The 19,731-nt window shown below is 35.7% G+C and overlaps 1 protein-coding gene and 1 non-coding gene across 4 annotated transcripts; one reads left to right on the top strand and one right to left on the bottom strand.

Annotated features, from left to right (window-relative positions):
* Positions 1–10,955: 10,955 nt before the first annotated feature.
* On the bottom strand, positions 10,956–11,091 carry LOC121983667. Its single transcript, XR_006112687.1, has one exon. It is a non-coding gene; the product is annotated as a small nucleolar RNA snoR137 (small nucleolar RNA).
* Positions 11,092–17,598: 6,507 nt separating this feature from the next.
* LOC121982381 lies at positions 17,599–19,607 on the top strand. Of its 3 annotated transcripts, XR_006112088.1 has the most exons (3): positions 17,599–17,948; positions 18,026–18,936; positions 19,194–19,607. XR_006112088.1 is itself a non-coding variant. In XM_042535407.1 (2 exons), the coding sequence occupies exons 1-2, from the start codon at positions 17,747–17,749 to the stop codon at positions 19,388–19,390; spliced, it is 399 nt and encodes a 132-aa protein (XP_042391341.1). In that variant the 5' UTR covers positions 17,599–17,746; the 3' UTR covers positions 19,391–19,607. The 3 variants fall into 3 exon arrangements, 1 of the variants encoding a protein (XP_042391341.1); XR_006112087.1 differs by having other exon boundaries at positions 18,026–19,607; XM_042535407.1 differs by lacking the exon at positions 18,026–18,936.
* The last annotated feature ends 124 nt before the right edge of the window (positions 19,608–19,731 follow it).

The raw sequence follows: 19,731 nt of genomic DNA, 5'->3' as shown, positions 1-19,731 counted from the left end.
TTAGGGTCTATTGTACACAATCTTGTAAGATTTACTTGTATTTGCTTCTTCTTCTCTTCTTGTTTGTTGTGTGAGTTTGTAAAGGCTTCTCCACCTTTGGTAGTTACCGTAAAGGAGTGTTTCCATAGTGGAGAGTGCTCGTGTATGTGGATCCTTGGATTAGTCACCTCATCTTGAGGTGGATACCAAGTAAATCCTTTGTGTTAGCGTTGTATGTTTTGTTTCTTGTATTTCTGCTGCATATCATTGAAGAAACAAGCAACGAGGAGTGCGACAAGCTATTCACCCCCTTCTAGATACATTTTGGTCCTAACAAGTGGTATCAGAGCGAGGCCGCTCTTCACCGGAATCATCCCCGGAAGGGGCAAAGAGCTAGAGGGTGAAAAAGTTGGAGCAAAATTCTTCAAGTCAAAGATTTCTTCAAGCTCAACTTCAACATGGAATTCCAAGACGGACTTGGATTCGACACAAGGGTGCCTCCACCATATGTATCTACAAGCTTCGATTCTTGGAGATCAAGAATCGAAAATTTCTTGATGATGGAGATAGAACAATGGTTTACTCTAATGGAAGGTTTCGAGGCTCTAAGAAATTCAAAGGGCAAAATCCTCACGAAGAGCAAATGGAGCCAAGAATAAATTCAAAGGTGTGAGGCGAATAACAAGGTAACCAAATTATTGGTTAATTTATTGCCAAACACCATTCTTTATAAAATTAGAGAATTTGAAGATGCAAAGGAATTGTGGAGTAAGTTGGCCAAACTTCATGAAGAACCCTCCATTGTACCAAATCAAGATAAATCTAAAGAGGGCGACTCATTGGAGCATGACCAAGAGAAGGAGGACTCTAAAGTTGAGAGATGCTCAACTTCCGAAGAAGAAGAAGTCCAAGAAGCCTCGTCTTCAAAGGAATGTAACGAAAAGGGCAAAGAGGGTGCATACTCTTTGTTTCTTGTAGAAGATGAAGATGAAGAAGCCTCCACCTCTAGGATCGAGGGGCAGCAATTTTCGATGACACCAGATCAAGAAGAAGAAGAAGTCTCCACATCCGGGTCAAGAAAAGAAGAGGATGAAGAAGCTTCCACCTCCACAAGTCGAGTCGAATCTATTGGAGGAGCATCATTATCGGATCAAGAGGAAGCCTCTACCTCCGGATCAAAAGGAGAAGATGTCATCCCTACACATGAAGGTATAAATGTTTCAAATAAAAATAAAAATCATATCATATGTTTTGAGTGTAGGGAGCATGGGCATTATAAGAGCAAATGCCCTAAATTGACCAAGAAAAAGAGTCAAGTGGCACCAAAGGGTAAGGAGAAACCCAAAGAGACTGCTCCGTCACAAAGAAGAGCAAGGAGCACATTGTGTGCTTTTTGTGCAACCAAAAGGGACATTATAGAAGTCAATGTCCCAAGGGGAAGAAAGCGATCAAGCCTCAAGAAGGAAGCACAAATCAAGGGGGAGCCTCCAAGGTAAAACGAAAGGTATCATTTATTGAGCCTACCCCTTTAAATAATGGTAAAAAACATGCTAGTTCTAATTTATATCATTTTAATGCTATTTACCATAAACATAGGAAGCATGATAGCATTAAGGGAAATCATATGGCTCTTCATGCTAAAACTACCACACCTAGGGTTAGGAAGGTAGATAAGAATTTAGGCAATAACTCTAAGAATTTTAGTTATAAGCCTAGAAATAGAAATGCTCATGGACTTAATGATAAATCAAAAACTATGGATTTATGGAAAGAAAATCAAGTCTTGAGGTCAAGACTTGATAAAATGGAAAAGACCCTAAAAAGGATGGAAAATATCCTAAAAGGGTAAAATGAGCAAAACCTAGGTTTAGGACAACAAAAGTCATCTAATGGCCATAGAGGTTTGAGATACAAACTTAAGGCTAAGAAGGATGTAATTTCTTACCATAGGATTCCATATAGCTATGGAGCCGAGTCTAGGTCTAAGGGTCAAGTCAAAAGTACAAGGGAAGTTATCCCTAGGAGTATTTTTGCAACTAAGGTGACTAAGACTTCTAAGAAGTCTAACAAAGTCACTAAAAAGGTCACAAGGGAAGAAATCCCTAGGGTTGACCTAGAAAAGGTGACCAAGGCTTCTAAGAATCTAAACAAAGTCACTAGGAAGGTATCTAGGGAGGTTATCCCTAGCGAGTACCTAGAGCATCCAAGGAGCACCAATAGGTTTTGGGTTCCTAGGAGCATTTTCTCTACCCCATAGATGGGTTAGAGAGTGTCAACTCAAATTAAAAGGGTAATTAACCTAATCATAATGAAGTTGACACTCAAGAAGCATTTTCAAGGTTATTATTAACCTTTAAAAATGAAAAGACTTATCATTTACGCTTAATTGGAGTAATATGTGCTATGAGTTGAGAAGTTTTGATGTATTTTCAATGGCACAACAAAATATGAGTAAAAGAAATGTCAATTTGGGATTTTGGTATTTTCTTAGAAAGTTAAGGGCAATTTAGACCTTATTTTTAAATGGTTACTCTTGTAAGAGTAAAATATGCCAAACCTTGAGGAATTGTGTTTCTAAATTAAATTAGCACAATTGGGATAATAATACGAACTACCAAATTGATATTTTGATAGTTTCTTAAGGGATTAAAGGCAATCTATACCTTAACTCAAATGGTTACTCTTGGAAGAGTATATTGTGCCAAAATTTGAGGAATATAGTTAATTTCAATTGGCACAACAAATTAAGAGTAAAAGAAATGTCAAGTTGGGAGTTTGGCATTTTATTATGGACTTAAGGGCAATCTAGGACTTAAATTTTAAGTTAGTCAAGGTTTTATGATACTTAGATAGGTAATCTAGGTATTTTATTTATGCTAAAACTTGTCATGATTGTTTGCCTTTTATATGTCATGACATCATATTTATTTGCTTTGACATTCATACCTTATTATGAAAAATATAAAAATACCATGTCATGTCATACATACATCATATAGTCATAGGAAATTTTCTTTTGAAAATTATTTTTCTTTGATGTATGTCATAACATTATCATGCATTAGTCTATTCCTTGCAATTAAGGACTAATGACATTTATTAACAAGTAACATCCTTAGTGGATGTTCATAACCTCAAAATGCCTAGGTAGATATGCATGATCCCTAGATTAGGGCAAAACCAAGACTTACATCTCACAAAGAACTATAAGGTGGCTTGTATGTGTTTTTGTACACATTAGATGCAAGTGAGATGTTAGGATGATGAACAAAACTCAAGATGTGATTTAGTACATTCTTTTGAGTTTTAGGTTCATCAAAACACATAGTTATGTATTTTCCAATATTTGGGAAAGCTAATGTACAAGTCATGTGCATTGAGCCCAAGGAACATGGTTGGATATTGGTTTTGAAAATCATTTTAAAATGCTTTTGGAAAACCTTGGTGAAAGCTATCTTTTGATAGTAATCATCATTGAATAGTTGAGCACAAACTTGAAGAAAATACTAAAGTGTTTACAAGTTTTCAAGTTTGTGTCAATCATTGAAAATATGAAGTATTTTCTTAAGAAAACTATTTTTCCATGATACTATATGCCCTAAATAATGTCTACAACGATTTTTATGATTTTTGAAATTTTGTAGATTTTTCTAGGGGTTTCTGAAATTGACTAAAATGGAATTTCAGCTTTTTCAGAGCTTCGATCGATCACCCGATCGATTGAAGGGTCTCAATCAATTAGGCGATCGATTGAGAGCAAGCTTCTCGCGAACAGAAGCTTTCTGGATCGATCCACCGATCGATCCAGCCATCCTGAATCGATCCGTGGATCAATTCAAACAGGTTCAATCGATTGGAACCCAACTCCAATCGATTGGGAATGCTGATTTTGGTTGGTAAAGCCTGATTTCAGCATTTTGGACCATCTATAGTCTAGGTAATCATTCCTAACCCCTCAAAACATATTTATACACATTTAAGGGGAGTTTTCATGATGAAAACAAGGATGGATTGGTTAAGGAAGACTAAGTCGAACTTTGGGTTGAGGTTTGGTTTCACTATTAAATTTATGAACCTCAAAACTTCTAATTTTGGGTTTCCTAAAGGTTTAGGGATTCCAAGTCATTGTTGGGCAATGACAGAAGTTTCGTGCATGTCTTTAGGAGGAGTTACTCTTTAAGGACATGAAAAATATTTTTCATACACCTTGGAAGGTGGCTAACCTTTTTTTGTGAAAATACTCAAGGTTGGGCATTTGAATATAATGGAGAGTGGATATCTTCATTATTCAAGTGGTGTCTGCTCAAGGATGAGCATTTAATGATAATGAAGGGTATGGGACCTTCGTTATCGGGTTGTGAGCAACGAGTGAAGTTGTGAACAACGTTGGGTAACTCTTCAGGGGGAGAGTTTATTTTTTTTTATGTGTGCCAATAGGGGGAGAATGAAAAGGTTTAAGTTAGGCCTTCATTATCTAAGAGGGAGTTTGCCCTCTTAGGGGGAGAACGTAGGGTTTAACTTACATCTTCATTACCTAGTGGCATGATGGGAGTTGAGGCTATGGGATTAGCCTAACTTAAATGTGGTATTGTCAAACATCAAAAAAGGGGAGATTGTTGGTGCAATATTCCCCAGGTCAAGGTTGACCAAGTTGACTGAGCTTGGACTGAGTCAAGCTCGAGTCTTGATGTTTGGGTTTCGATATTTGACAATACATGTAAACAACACATAGAGATTGCAGGTGCAATTGTTTATGTGAGGAGATTGTGAAGAAGAGTCAAGTAGGTCAAGGTTGACTGGATACTTGACTGGAAAGTCCTGGTGAGTGAAGTCAAACAGAAGGGAAGTCCTGGTGAGTGAAGTCAGGCAGAAGGAAAGTCCTGGTGAGTGAAGTCAGGCAGATTGAAAGTCCTGGTGAGTGAAGCCAGGCAGATTGGAAGTCCTAGTGAGTGAAGCCAGACAGATTGAAAGTCCTGGTGAGTGAAGCCAGGCAATTAAGAAAAGTCCAAGTAGGTCAAAGTTTTGACCAGATACTTGGCACGAGGAAATCCAGGTGGATCAAGGTTGATCGGACACCTGGTGGTGAAAGTCCAAGTAGGTCAAAGGGATTGACTGGATACTTGGCACGAGGAGGAAAAGTCCAAGTAGGTCAAAGAGATTGACTGGATACTTGGCATGAAGAAAAGTCTAAGTGGGTCAAAGGGATTGATCGGACACTTGGTGAGCGAGTTCTAACAGGTTAAGGGTGACCGGATGTTAGGCATGATGTAACAACAGGTCATAGGTGACCGGATGTTGGTTTAGAGGGCTTTGGACTTGATTTTCGACAAAATCAAGGAGCCGAATCGATCAGCCGATCGATTAGCTCATGCCTAATCGATCGGCCGATCGATTGGGTGAGTCCCCGCGACAAGCTTCCTCCCAATCGATCGGAGGATCGATTGGGAGAGGCTCGCAATCGCATAGAATAGCGCTGGATCGATCAGCCGATCGATCCAGAGCTCCCAATCGATCGAGTGATGATTGGGAGGTGCGATTCTGCACAATAAGCCCTGGATCGATCGGTGAATCGATCCAGGCGTTTCCTGAGAGCACAAAGGCGCTCTGGATTGATCGACCGATCGATCCAAAGCTTCCCCGATTGATTGGGAGCAATCCAATCGATCAGGATCCGACCGTTGGCGCTGGATAAAGCCGTTGGCGTGCGATTCCTTCGCTATCGCTTGCACTGTTCACTCCCGATCTACATAGCGATATTCGAGGGTTCTTCTCCAGAGCTCACCGCCAGTTCTTGAAGTTTCTTGGAGCAACGTTTCCAAGGTCAAGAGGCATCCCAAGCAAGATGAAGAAGCTAGCTAGGGTTTATTGTACACAATCTTGTAAGATTTACTTGTATTTGCTTCTTCTTCTCTTCTTGTTTGTTGTGTGAGTTTGTAAAGGCTTCTCCGCCTTCGGTAGTTACCGTAAAGGAGTATTTTCATAGTGGAGAGTGCTCGTGTGTGTGGATCCTTGGATTAGTCACCTCATCTTGAGGTGGATACCAAGTAAATCCTTTGTGTTAGCGTTGTATGTTTTGTTTCTTATATTTCCGTTGCATATCATTGAAGAAACAAGCAACGAAGAGCACGAGGAGTGCGACGAGCTATTCACCCCCCCTACTCTAGCTACATTTTGGTCCTAACAATAAGATCACAGTTATCCATCTGGTGGCTGATCATATGAAGTCCGTTGAGGATGTCCTTTATCCTCACATATAGTTGAGGGCAGTCTCACCTTCCTGCATTTTTATATTAAATAATTTATTTAAATATATATATCTTTTCTTTACCTTTGCATCGTTGGTTCTCTCGTGTAGTTTTATGAGTTTGTCCCATAGCTCTTTGGTGTTTTCGTGTGGGCCGACGCGGTTTAGCTCCTCCTTTGTTAACCCGCACTAGATTATGTTGGAGGTCTTGAAGTCAATCTGGGTCTTCTTCTTCATTTCCGGATTCTAATTTTCCAGGTCCATTGGAATTCCAGCATTGTCAATTGGCGCCTTGTACCCTTTGGTGACGCTGAACCATTGGTCGAAGTTAGTTTTCAAGTACACCTCCACCTGCCTTTTCAAGTATGGAAAATCATCCCCGTTTAAGAGTGGGGGATGAACGGTATTGTATCCTTCGTTTTGGGACATTTAGAGCTATAGATAGAAAACTAAAGAAAGGTATCAAGACTTGGTCTTGGATTAGCAGAGTTTAAGAAGAAGAATAAGAAATTTCGAAGAACTTGAGTGGTGTTGTACCAATTTTGAGTTAAAAATTGAAAGAGAAATCATTATTTGAAAGGGTAAGTTCTACCAATTCAAATTGAATACGAAAAACTAAAATTTGAAAAGAAAATAAAAGAATTCCTCATAGCTTGATTAGTGGTTACACCAATTTAGAGCAGAACTTGGCTCCGATACCACATGTTGGATCAAGTCGCACGTGAGAGAGGGGGGTTGAATCATGTGATTTTAAAAATCTCGTTCTTTTCAGATTTTAAAAGACAAGTACACAACGGAAATTAAGTAAGAAAAAGAACACCAGAAAACATGGTCGGTTTTACTTGGTTCAGAGCCTTCGGTGACTCCTACTCCAAGACCCAAATCTCGCAGGCCTATCGATGGATAATCCATTAAAATACCTCTGTCGGTATCTCTAGAAGAGGGAATCGAGTACAAAGAATGTAGGACAAGTGTAACAAACTACACTTCCCTTTTTCAGTAATTAAATACAAAAAATAACTTTGTTATCGACACATAGGGATCAAAGTGAAAGTACTCGTGTGTCGGTGTCGGTTTGTCGGACGCGATCGGAAGTCTTTGGAGAAGTTGTCGGGAGCAGAAGCTTGGCAATAGAGTCACAACAGGGAGTTGGAGCAGTTGGAACCTCAAATGGACGCGCAGTAGCTCGTATATCAGTTGTTGTGAGAAGCTTAGTCGAGACTGACTTATAAGGGCCATAAAAGGCGCCTTCCATAGGCATTGAAGGCACCTTCGACTAAGAAATCTGATCTCAACTTCGTCGCACCTTATCTGCGACAATGTCCAAATTCTATCCCTTGGAAGGCACCTTCAAGTCATTGAAGGCACCTTCCATGAACAGTGTGAAGGCGCCTTCGGGTATTGTTCATCCGAAGACTTTTTGCTTCTTTTTCCCTACAAGTTATGTTAGCCCAAAACTAAAACATCTAACCTGCAAAACAAGATTAGCACAGTGATAATAAGTAGTATTAATTAGCTCCTGTTATCCCAGAACCATGAACTAGTCAAAGTCTCAAATTAAGAATCTAAAATGGACCTAATCTGGACCGACGCCTACTGTCCCTCAATCGAGACGCGTCCTCATTTAGTCACTCTCCTCCAGTGATTTACCTTTACTTACCAATTTGTTGTTGGTTGACTAGCCTCTTAACCCACCAGGTCTGCATGCCAGTTGTCCGGTCTGCAAACTCAACTGGACTTCTGTCAGTTGTCTGGTCCCACGGACCCAACCAGACTTCCTGCCAGATATCCGGTCGGCTTGTTGACCTTTCTGGACTTTGCACCAGCTATCTGGTCCTGTAGACCTAGCTGGATTTCAGCTTGGTGTCCGATCCGTCGGACCCGTCAATTTCTGCACACTTGGTAACGCAATTAGATCACAAAATACTCAACTTAACTCACTTGTCATTCATCAAAACCTGAGTTAGACCGTTAGTGCAAAATGTACCAATAGTTAGTCCTTTTGAAATTTGAATCGATCTAGCTCTAATACCAATTGTAGGTCTAGATAGGTTGGTTAGAGGCGATGAATAGCCTTGAAATAAAAGTTAGCATTTCTTTTGCTTCTAGCTTAATAAGGGGCACACATTAATTAATTAACAAAAAATTATTAGCATAAAAAGAAAGTAAGAAGATACTCTGATTTTACTTAGTTTACAATCGAGGAAATTGCTAATTTAAGACAATGAAAACTTACTAAAATCTCCCTTGAAGAAGGTGGAGTAACCTCTTACAAGCGTTGAAAGCACATTACAAAATTATAGAATTTAGAAGTTAAGAACAAATGTGTTATAAACTTCGAGCACTAGCTCTCTATTTATAGTCTACTAGTAGAAACTAGTCATTTGCTGACATGGAACTTCCCAGGCGCCTGGACCGGGTCCAGGTGCTTGGACTTAATCGAGTCGATTCACTCTGCAACAGCTTTTCTCCAACGACTCTAGACTTCTCGGGCACCTAGACTCGATTCAGATGTCTAGAGTCTGCTGACGTGGACTCCGTGCTATCCTCTTTGGCAATAGCTCTAGCTGACGTGGTAGAACGATCCAAGTACTTGGACCTGGTCTGGACACTTAGACCCGGTCCAGGCGGCTGGATATGGTCCAAATGCCTGGAATGGTCAACTTCCAGGTTGACCATTCTTTGACCTTCGTTCGCTTGGATGATATTTCAGCCGTCCAGAGTTGAGCCCACCTGAATCGATCTTCGGTCTTCTTCTCGAGCAAACTTCATCCCGACTTCTCATCCCTCGAATATGTCGCACACATCCTTCTCGCTCCACCGGAGTACTCTTCTGCAGCTCCTCGTCACTCTGATGCACCAAGCACGTCGATTTTCTTACAATGTCATCTTTTTCACTTGCAGCGTCTTCCGCTGAACTTCTTATATTCTTAAGTCCTTGCATACTTAGACACAAGGCATCAAATCCGCAGAACCTAACTTAATTCGATTGATCACATTAAGACTAACCCGGAGTACTTACAATGTACCTGTCAAGAATTGATTTCTTTCTCATGTAATAAATCTATCATCTTCTAACAAACTAGTCACCCGGGGAAAAAAAATTATCTTAGAATGTACATTGATGGTGCTCCTTCCATACGCTCGAACCGCTCCCCTTCTTCTATTCTCGAAGTCGCAGTTGTCAATCACTCCGATCGATTAAACCTCTTCTTCCTGCAAGTTAGCAAGTATCAGTGAACGTCGATATGACTAGAATGACTCCTCTCTGACCGTCAAATCAACACGAAGCTGAAACGCAAAGCTCGCAATTGTACGAGAGAAAGAAATGTGAGTGGTTGGAGATGAAGAAGATGACCAACATAATCCTTATCTTCATGTCTATGTTCAATTCAGTGCCTCACTTCATGTTTAATAATTTGGTTCATCTATTTTTTCGGAATCGATGATAGGAAATGCATTAAAAAGGGAGTAATCACGAAATTAAATTTAGGAATTTAGGCTAATCGGATAAGCAATTACTTATAAAAATAAAATAAAATAAGCCCTAGAACTAAAGCTTAGTTAAATTTACACCTCCCTCCACCTCTATTTTAGAGAGAGCGAATCTTCTGGATCATACTTTACCGTTAGAGGATGAATCATTATATTAATTGATTAATTTGAATATACTCCGCCTGTTTAACAGGTAAACTCCATCTAAATTGATCAATCAATTTCTATCATCCATCTTTTAGTTAGTAAAATATAGACTAGATGATCCACCTATGTTTTAGATGGCTACACGTTACCACGAATCACACCATGTGATAAAAAGCATAATATCAATTTGATTTATTTTTTTTAATACTCAATGCCCAGGAATGTGATTTTTTATTAGATGTGAGTTTTTTAACAAAAGAAGTCAAATTGGTCTCCAATTATTGAGTGATAGGAAAAATAAATAATATTAATAAAATTATAATTTACTATTTAAAAAAAATAGTATAATAGCAATTATAAAAAAAATATTAGTAAGAATCTTAATAGTTTTAAGTTAATGTTTGACTTCCGTGTTGCCACTAATTACTCATTGATAAAGGACCATACGTTAGCATAAATACATCATAATTTATTTATCTATATCTAACCGAGAGCAAAGACGTGTGATATAACCTACATGAGAATCGAATCCTCGTTGTACAAAGTCAAAGTCAAACCCAACATTAGATAAATCATTCCTTTATGAGTTGTGTGCCCATCAAAATCTCAATTACACAAATCTAGAAAGTTGTCCCAAGTAAACTTTTACAACTTCAACAAGTAGACAATCTGAAGCACAATTTTTACATAATTTAAAATTGATCTAACGCACAATTTTTACAGTCTTCTAAAGAAAAAGCCCCGACCACCTAGTCTGACCTCCAAGAAATCTGCAGAGTTGTCTATTCAAAACAAAATGGTCAAAATCACAATAACAATTTTCTTAGGAACACAAAGTTCACATGAAACTTTATCCTTCGTAGAACACCATGCTGTTTAATGCAGATAAGTAAATCTATTCTGCCCTCTATATAATGAACCAGTAGATAGAGCAAGACACTCTTCCAGAACAACAGCATTCTACTATATATAAAAAAACAAACATCCAGTGGGATACAAACAAATCTATGCTTTACTCTACCGGATATTACAATAGAAATGGATAAGTGAATCAGAGTAGATCAGGAAACACTAACTTAACTTTTAAAAAACATTTATCAGGAGACAGGTAACAAGATGCCAACAATAAGACACCGTGTTGTTTAATACTGACCAATAAATCTATGCTTCTCTCTACAGAACGACCCAATGGATAGATCAGGCCACTCTTTCAGGATAGAAGCAACGAAAACAAGAAAGAGTGAGGAGAGAGAAAGTATGATGAGAGAAAATGAGAGACTGAGGAGAGAGAACATATGATGAGAGAGAAAGAGTGATGGGAAAAATGAAGAGAGAGAAAGTATTATGAGAGAAAATGAAAAAATGAGGAGAGAGAAAATATGATGAGAGAGAAAGTGGGTTGAGAGAGAAAAAATGATGGGAAAAAATCAAGAGAGAGAAAGTGTGATGAGAGAAAATGCGAGACTAGGAGAGAGAAAGTGTGCTTAGAGAAAAAGTGTGATTAGAGAAAATAAAGAGAGAGAGTGTGATGAGAGAGAATAGAGAGAGAAAGTGTGATGATAGAAAATGAGGAGAGAGAGTATCCTGAGAGAGATTGAGGAGAGAGAAAGTACGATGAGAGAGAAAGTATGATGAAAAAATAAGTAAAAAGTGTGTAATGGGAGAGAAAGTGTGATAGAAGAGAATGAAGAGAGAGAAAATAAGAAGAGAGAGTATATGATGGGATGGAATATAGAGAGAGAATGAGGAAAGAGAAAGTATCTTGAGAGAGAAACTGTGATGATAAAATAAGAAGAGAGAAAATATGATGAGAAAGAGTGTGTGAAATTAAAAAAAATTGAACAAATATACTAAAGATATTTTTGTCTAAAACTTAATTCACAATCCTATTCCATCAAAACCCAAGGGAGGGGGTGGGTTTCATCCATACCCAAATTTTTAGGTTTCATTCCAAAATCTTGATTCCATTCCCATTAACCAAACACAAGGTTGGGAATGAATTCATTCCCTCATTCCCAAACCCATAAACCAAATGTCACCTTAGTCTTTGCTTCATTCTCTTTCCAAGTACAATTTTCATATAAAATGTATGAAACATTAACTATTGTTGGAGATGATTGATAAATTGATGACTAAATTAAACTGGTGGAGTTAACCCTTTTGAATCATGATCTTGGGGTCTCTGATCCGTCTTGATCTCGTAAAACATTGGAACGATGCTGGTTTAATTCTCTCCACAAGCACTGACTTTTAATTAGGAATATGAACAAAAAAAAAATGAAGATTTGGAACATTTGCTAGAAAGGTGAAACTTATCAATAAAATTAATTTGTTCAACAAGTTAATCGCTTCACTTATTATAAAAAAATATCATCACGGTAATCTAAGACATTGACGATAAAACAACAACGAATTATTGGATGAATTGTTGAAACATAATAAGAATAAATTAGCATTCTTTACCAAACTGAGGCCACCAAAACATCACCAACAGAGTCAGAAAGGAAGCCAATAGGGCAAAGCACTTTGTCTGGAAGATCCAGTGTAATTCGAAACTCCCTCCCCTCTCTATACATTTAGAAGAAACGAAGCATCGACCACAAATCATTGCTTAGTAAGGGAACGAAACCCTACGCCAAATATCAATCAGATCGAAACACAAAAAAGTATTCTTTTACGACGACAAATAATGAACGAATCTAATCGGCAATTCGAGATCATTAGAAGGCATCGAACAAGGAACGAAATATCAGATCGAAACACAAAAAAATATTCTTTTACGAGGAAATATAGTGGACGAATCTGATCAGCGATTCCAGATCATTAGAAGGCATCGAATGAGGAATTCCCATCGAGAAGATCGATGATGACTCAAGATTTGCAATGGCAACTCAAACACTAACGAATATGAGGAAGAGAGTAGTTTGACGACACAGCGGCCGAGTCCTCAGTCATGAACTCTGCGACGTCGTGGCGAGAAGAGAATGTGAGCGTCAATTTATCGAGTAGCATCTAGGGCTTTAGGAGTAATTACCGGGACGTGTCCTTCGTCTAAACCGGCCGGATCGGTTGGGTTTGGGCTTTGCAAACATGGGCCGAAACATGAAGGTCCCTTCAAATCTCTCTCTCCACATATACACACACAAAATATTAAATTAAAAAAAAATCAAAATGTCTTTTTTTTTTTTTTTTTTTTTGTAAAAGGCATCGTGTTCATACTATCGGCGAACTAAGGAGGTGTTTGGTTTAGGAGAATAAGAGCGAGGAATGAGAATGAGAATGAGAATGAGAATGAGAATCATTAATTGTCATTGTTAATGTTTGGATTATAAGAATAAGAATACAAATAAGAGAATGAATCCTTGAAATTGGGTAATAACTCATTCTCATATACCTCCACTTCAATGAGCTATTATCCTATTTTCATGCCCCCACAGGCTGGATCAGCTGGTTAGATGCCTGCAGCTTATCACTGAAGTCGTGGAGTCGAAGGTCGCCAGTTGCACTCGGGGATAAAACCCTGGTCTACTGCGCTAAAAATTCCTTCAACCCCCAGTCACCTATCCTGCCCAGCATTAACCGTGATTTACTCCCTCTGGAATCTTGTGGGGTCGGGGCCAGGGGGCCGCTAGGGTGGCGGTTCCACCTTTTTGCCACTATTATCCTATTTTCATCATTCAAAATATTCCCTTGTTCCAAAAATACCATTTACCTAAAATTAAAATTTTCTCCCTTAATATCAAATATCAAAATATATTTATTTATTTTTTCTTTCATATCACTTCTCTCTCCTTGGTCTCTCTCATCATATTTTCTCTCTCATCATTTTATCACACATTTTCTCTCTTATTAATCTCTCCTATCACACTATCTTTCCTCTTTTTTTTCTCATTATATTTTCTCTCTCATCATATTTTCTTTCTTCTCAATCTCTTTCATCGCACTCACTTCTTTCTTTTTTTCTCATTATACTTTCTTTCTCATCATACTTTCTCTCTCCTCAATCTCTCCCATCACACTCTCTTTTTTCTTTTTTTCTCATCACACTTTCTCTCTCCTCAATATCTCTTGTCACACTCCCTCATTTTTTTTCTCAACATATTTTTTCTTTCATTATACTTTCTCCCTCCTCAATCTCTCCCATCACACTCACTGTTCTTTTTTTTTCTCATCATACTTTCTCTCTCCTTAATCTCTCTCATCACACTCTCTCTCCTCATTTTTCTCATTGCATTTTCTCTCTCTTCATCTTCTTCTATCATACTTTCTCTCACATCATATTTTTTCTCTCATCTTCTCTCATCATGCTCTCTCCTATCACACTCTCTTTTTCCATTTTCTCCCATCACACTCTCTCTCTTCATTCTCTCTCATCATTCTCTTTTATCATATTTGTCTCTCGCATTCATCTTTCTCTCACATCTAATTTTTTTCTTCTTATTATCCTTTAAGGGTAAAAAAGGAAATTTTGATTTATTCCGATAAAAAATATATAACTAACCAAACATTGCTTTTAAGAGTGATATTTATGCTCATACTCATTCTCATTCCATAATACAATGATTTCCATTCTGATTTCTATTCCTAGGAAAGAACCAAACACCCCCCAAAATTATTAGAAGACTTGGATAAAAGATCAACACGATATTTTTTTAATTTGAAATCTGTTACAAGTTTCACCCCATAATTAGTTATAAATTTTTAAACGAATTTTAATTTAATACATTCTGTGTCCTTTATTTCTATTTGAGTTAAAAGTTATAATATCTCGTACCCTCTAAAATTTTGAAATGTTCTATTCAAATTGGCATCTAATCATTTAAGACGTAGTGTGACTCGATTGGGTAGGGTCGCATTTAAGTGGCTCTATGGGTTCGCACAATTAATTTTTACATGGATGTTGTTATAATAGATCAAATATAGACAGTAGTAAATGATTAGGATTTGATCCGATAGAGTTGTCTTTTCATGTCATTATTAAGGATGTTTAAGTAGTATTATATTTTATGAGTTAATTATACTCTTTTCTATCTATTTTTATATTTAAGTTTTAAAAATTATCTCTATATATATCAATGATTAATTATATTTTTAAAATGTCATATTTTGACCATTTATCATTTTTAATTCAATTCCCCACTCAAAATTCAATTCCTCCCTAACTCCTAAATCCGTCCTGAATACAAGTTATGAAATTATTGAATCATCAACAATTCTATGCTACTTATTTTATAACTTATCGACCGACATGGTTACAAACCTGAAAGTAATCGAGCATAATCCAACGAACTTGTCTACAATAACTCACCCATTATAACAACAATGACAACAATCCGACCATGGTAAGTATCCCATTTGGTACGTGTGTATATATATATATATATATCCATAAATTTATATGTCATAATTTGACCAATTAGAAAATTAATTAAATATTATTAATAATATTTATATATAATAAATTACTAATTAACTCTTAAATAAAGTATAAAATTTAAAATTAGCTGGAAAATTTATTACGAGCTTGAAATCAGTTAGAAAATTTATTGGAAGTTAGAAAATTTATTGGAAATTATTAATGACATTTCCAATAAATTCTAGAACCGTTTATCATTTAAATTACATTAATATCCCTAATAATAATAGATCCATGACACCATCTCACGATATGAGAGACCTACTTGACTCATAACCATTTATCATAGAAATTACATTAATGCCCCTAGTAATAATCGATCCATGACACCATCTGATGAGAGACCTACTTGACTTGATAACCATTTATCATAGAAATTATAATGCCCTAATAATAATCGATCTGTGACATCATCTCACAAGATACGTTAATTATATACATAGAAATTAAACATTTATTTAATTGTGTATGTTTGATATGTCGTGCCTTTTATTTTTTAAAATTAAATTAAAAAGTTAATCCTTCAAATATATGGTATACATAATTAATATCAATAACTAGTGTTCAATTCCAATATATTCTTAGGAAGTATACGAATACAAAATGTCATCTTAATTTGGTATACAAAATTAATATCAATAACTAGTGCTCTATTCCAATATATTCATGGGAAATATAAATTAACTAGATAATACAAAATATCATCTTAATTGTAAATTAATGATCAAATATTAATCCTATTTAAACGAACTAAACTAAATCATCATCTACCAATTGCTTATACGATAATGGCACAAAGAACACCAATCAAGAAAATTCGAAGCAACAAGTGGTTCGTTCCTCCATCGCCTAAGAGCATGGAGACATTGTATCTTAATCTCAGGGAGAAACAAAAGAAGTTGGTGGAGGAAATGAAAGATTTGAAAGACGAGATGAAGGAGTTCCTAATTAAGAGTTGCAAAAAAGACACAGAGGAATATGTCAGGGATATGTTGCTGAACGAATTTCCTTTGCCGAAGACGTATGAGCTGTTTTTAGAATGCGTGAAAGAAGAAGCTACTCGTAAACCTATCTCTGTGATTGTGGTTTCCGATAGCTCTTCTGCGCAATGATTTTATTTTGGATTTACATTATGGTGTTGTTCTATTCTTCTACGCTATGAATAAAAATATATTTTATGCTATAATCTAACCTATTATTTATTTCAAAATTGAGTTTTAAGATATATATATATATATATATCAATCTGACTAAAAAACCAAAATTAATATTCAGCTCAAAGTGAACAATTAAAACGATCTTATCCAATGAATTGCTATTTATGAGAAAAATATTACAACTACATATTTTGAATTTGCTCAGATAAAAATAAGGATCGATTTTATTCAATAATCCGTATTATGAGATATTATATATTATGGAAATTTGGATTGGCTCCATGAATTATGGAGGTGACCCTATCACTACAAGAAAACATGACTTCAGAAACAGATTTTCGATACAAAATTAAAATCTATTTCAGATTTAGATAAATTAGAGATGGATTTGCTACAGAATTACTAATCCGTTTCATTTTAATAAAATATAATATTTGAAAAAAAATTTGAGTCGGAATTTGAAATGAATTTGAGATGAAATTTTAAATAAATTTTTATAAACAAAAATAAATACAAATTATAGACAGAATTTGAAACCGTTTAATTTCTGTCACAAAATTTGTTTAAAATTTAATAAAAAATTAAGACAGAAAATAATATATTTCAAGTTTATATAAATTAATGATATATTTTTTAAAACAAAATTAAAATCCATTTTAAATTTACATAAATTAGAGACACATTTGCTATGTAATTATTAATCTACTTTCACTTTAATATAATATAATATTTGGAAAAAAAATTAATACGGAATTTGAAATAAATTTGAGACAAAATTGTAAATAAACTTTTTATAAACAAAACTAAATACATATTATAAATAAAATTTGAAGTCATATAATTTCTGTCACAAATTTATTTAAAATTTAATAAAAATATTTAATGAAAAATTGAGATAAAAACAATCAGTTTTAAATTTATATAAATTAGTGATAATTTTTTAAATAAAAATAAAATCTATATCAAATTTATATAAATTAGAGATGAATTTAAAATATAATATACAATGAACATTAGACAAAATTGAAAATAAGTTTCATAAATAAAGATTACAAATAAAATATACATTTCATTTAAAATAATATTTTTTATAAAAATAAAAATAAACTTTTTATTTTTTCTTTAAACTTATGAATCCTATTTAATTTACTTTATTTACCTCTGAGCCTAATTCCCTTCTCTGTAACCTAACCCTCTGCTTCGCTTGCTTGACTTCCGAGGTCGCGCGGCTCGCGCTGCAGTGAGGACATCAGTTGCGCAAGGTGGCTGTGGCGAGGACGTCGATGACCGCCTTGTGCAGTGGCGAGGATGTCGGCGGTTGCCTCACGTTATGGCAAGGACGACGACGACCCCCTTCGTGCTGTAGCGAGGACAACGACCCCCTTCGTGCTTTGGCGAGGGATGCCCACTGCCCCTCGCGCGGCGACGAGGATGCCCACGGCCGCCTCGCGCAGCGGCCCTAAGGTTGCCTCTCTCGATCACGAGGACGCTCGCAACTGCCTCACACGGGGTGAGTACGTGAACTGTTCTCTTGTGCAAATCCTAATTAGGGGTTTGACCGATACTCAATCATTCTTCTATCGCCAGCGTGCCTCTTGTCTATCGCACTGTCAATGATTTACATCCACTTGCCATTGTGATGGATGGGAGAGACCAAATGCCGCCAACAGAAATGGCATTGGATTGAAGCGGAATAAAGATAATTTTTCTTGATTTATATGGTTTATTATATTTTTCATTGAGGTTAGATGAGCATTTATATTCCTTCCACATAGTACTAGGTTGACTATGCTTTGTATTGTTATAAAGGCGCCTTGATTTGGTAAATTCAAGATTATTTTGTTCTCTTGTATTATTTTTCTTAGATGTAAGAAATTGTGTTTTTTTTTCAACAGTCCATCTTATGCTCTTGTTATACAAATACCAATTAGCTAGCTTATTTGAATGAGGCAATTCCCAAGTTCTAAAATTTTATTAGCATTCCCAAGATTTTTCTTTCTAATACCAAATCTAAGCAGATTTTAAGCTTTTTTTTAAATGAAATTTTTATCGTTGATATTAAATAAAATTTATATCTTTGATATGGTTAAAACTGTTTTGCGTGAATTAGTGAAACTATGAGGTACTGCTATAAAGGATATCTCTTTATGGGAGCGTCACAGATCATATTTGCTTATATTGACCTAAATCTTTTGGTAAATCTGATAGGGTAAGGTGATCTTGAGGTATAATTTTCTTTTGCAAGCAATTATAAGTCTTTGTTAGTTATGTTGGTGGCAACAAGTGTGGATATACTTGATGTTTATGATATTATTTTTGTTTGAAATTGTGAATTGATTTTTATTCTTCTTGTAATACGGGTAAAATAAATTATGAATACATTAGTACTTTCTGATTTTCTCCTTTGACCACTACTGATATGGTTATCAACTTGCTTAACTGAAGGTGGTGATCGTACCTTATATAAACTCTATAGAATTACTCAACTCTTTCCCAAGGTGAATTCCTTGTTCCAAATACTATTAATATTATTCCTTTCATTTAAAATTTTTTTGTACTATGGATGCTGAAACCTTTGGTTTTATTTATAGGTAGATATATTTGCCCAGCTCCAAAAAGCGAGTGAAACATTTATAACTTATATTAGAGATAGACTTGCTCATATTTGTAGGATTTCCTCAAAATGTTTCCTTTATATTATAGCACGGTGAATATTATGTTTATTGTATCTGAATTTTGTTATTTCTCCATCCAGATGAAGAAGAATGCAATAGTTGGAAAGACACCTTCCCGTCTTCCCATGACTACTCCACCCCCACCAACAACTATTTCATCTCTAAAGTTTGGATACTTTCTTCTGTACACACGAAGTCAGTTAATGCAAAAGTTGAAAGCATATATCTAAGTGCATACATAGATGATGGTGTTGCCAAAACAACTGCAAGTCACTAATTTGACCTTCCAGAGTTTAGGCCTTATTTAGGAGATGAGCAAGTGGACCAAGGATTTGATTTCTGTGAGAGTAGTGATAGCAGAAATAAAGATTAAATTATTTGTGGTGGGATTTAAAATTTTATCAGTTACTTATAGTTTGATTAATGGTTAAATTTGTTTGGATGTTTTGAATATTTATTTATCTCAATGTTAATTGAATGATGCTTTTTTATTAGAAATTAATTGTTTTAATTTTTTTCAATTTATTTGAAATGTGTGATTATTTATTGTAAAATATTATGTAGATGAGAAATATAAAATAGCATATAATAAAAATTTAGTGATAAATTTAAAGACTA

Source organism: Zingiber officinale, chromosome 5A (genome assembly GCF_018446385.1).
Source record: "Zingiber officinale cultivar Zhangliang chromosome 5A, Zo_v1.1, whole genome shotgun sequence".
NCBI classification, from domain to species: domain Eukaryota; kingdom Viridiplantae; phylum Streptophyta; class Magnoliopsida; order Zingiberales; family Zingiberaceae; genus Zingiber; species Zingiber officinale.
The sequence above is the reverse complement of the archived record's forward strand: the minus strand, read 5'-3'. Positions and strand labels throughout refer to the sequence as shown.

Bases quoted from the DNA above. Each gene is read 5' to 3' on its own strand.
- LOC121982381 (XM_042535407.1), top strand. From the start codon at position 17,747: ATGTCGGCGGTTGCCTCACGTTATGGCAAGGACGACGACGACCCCCTT. The intron at 17,949-19,193 runs GTGAGTACGTGA...TTCTCCATCCAG, and splicing joins TCGCAACTGCCTCACACGGG to ATGAAGAAGAATGCAATAGT.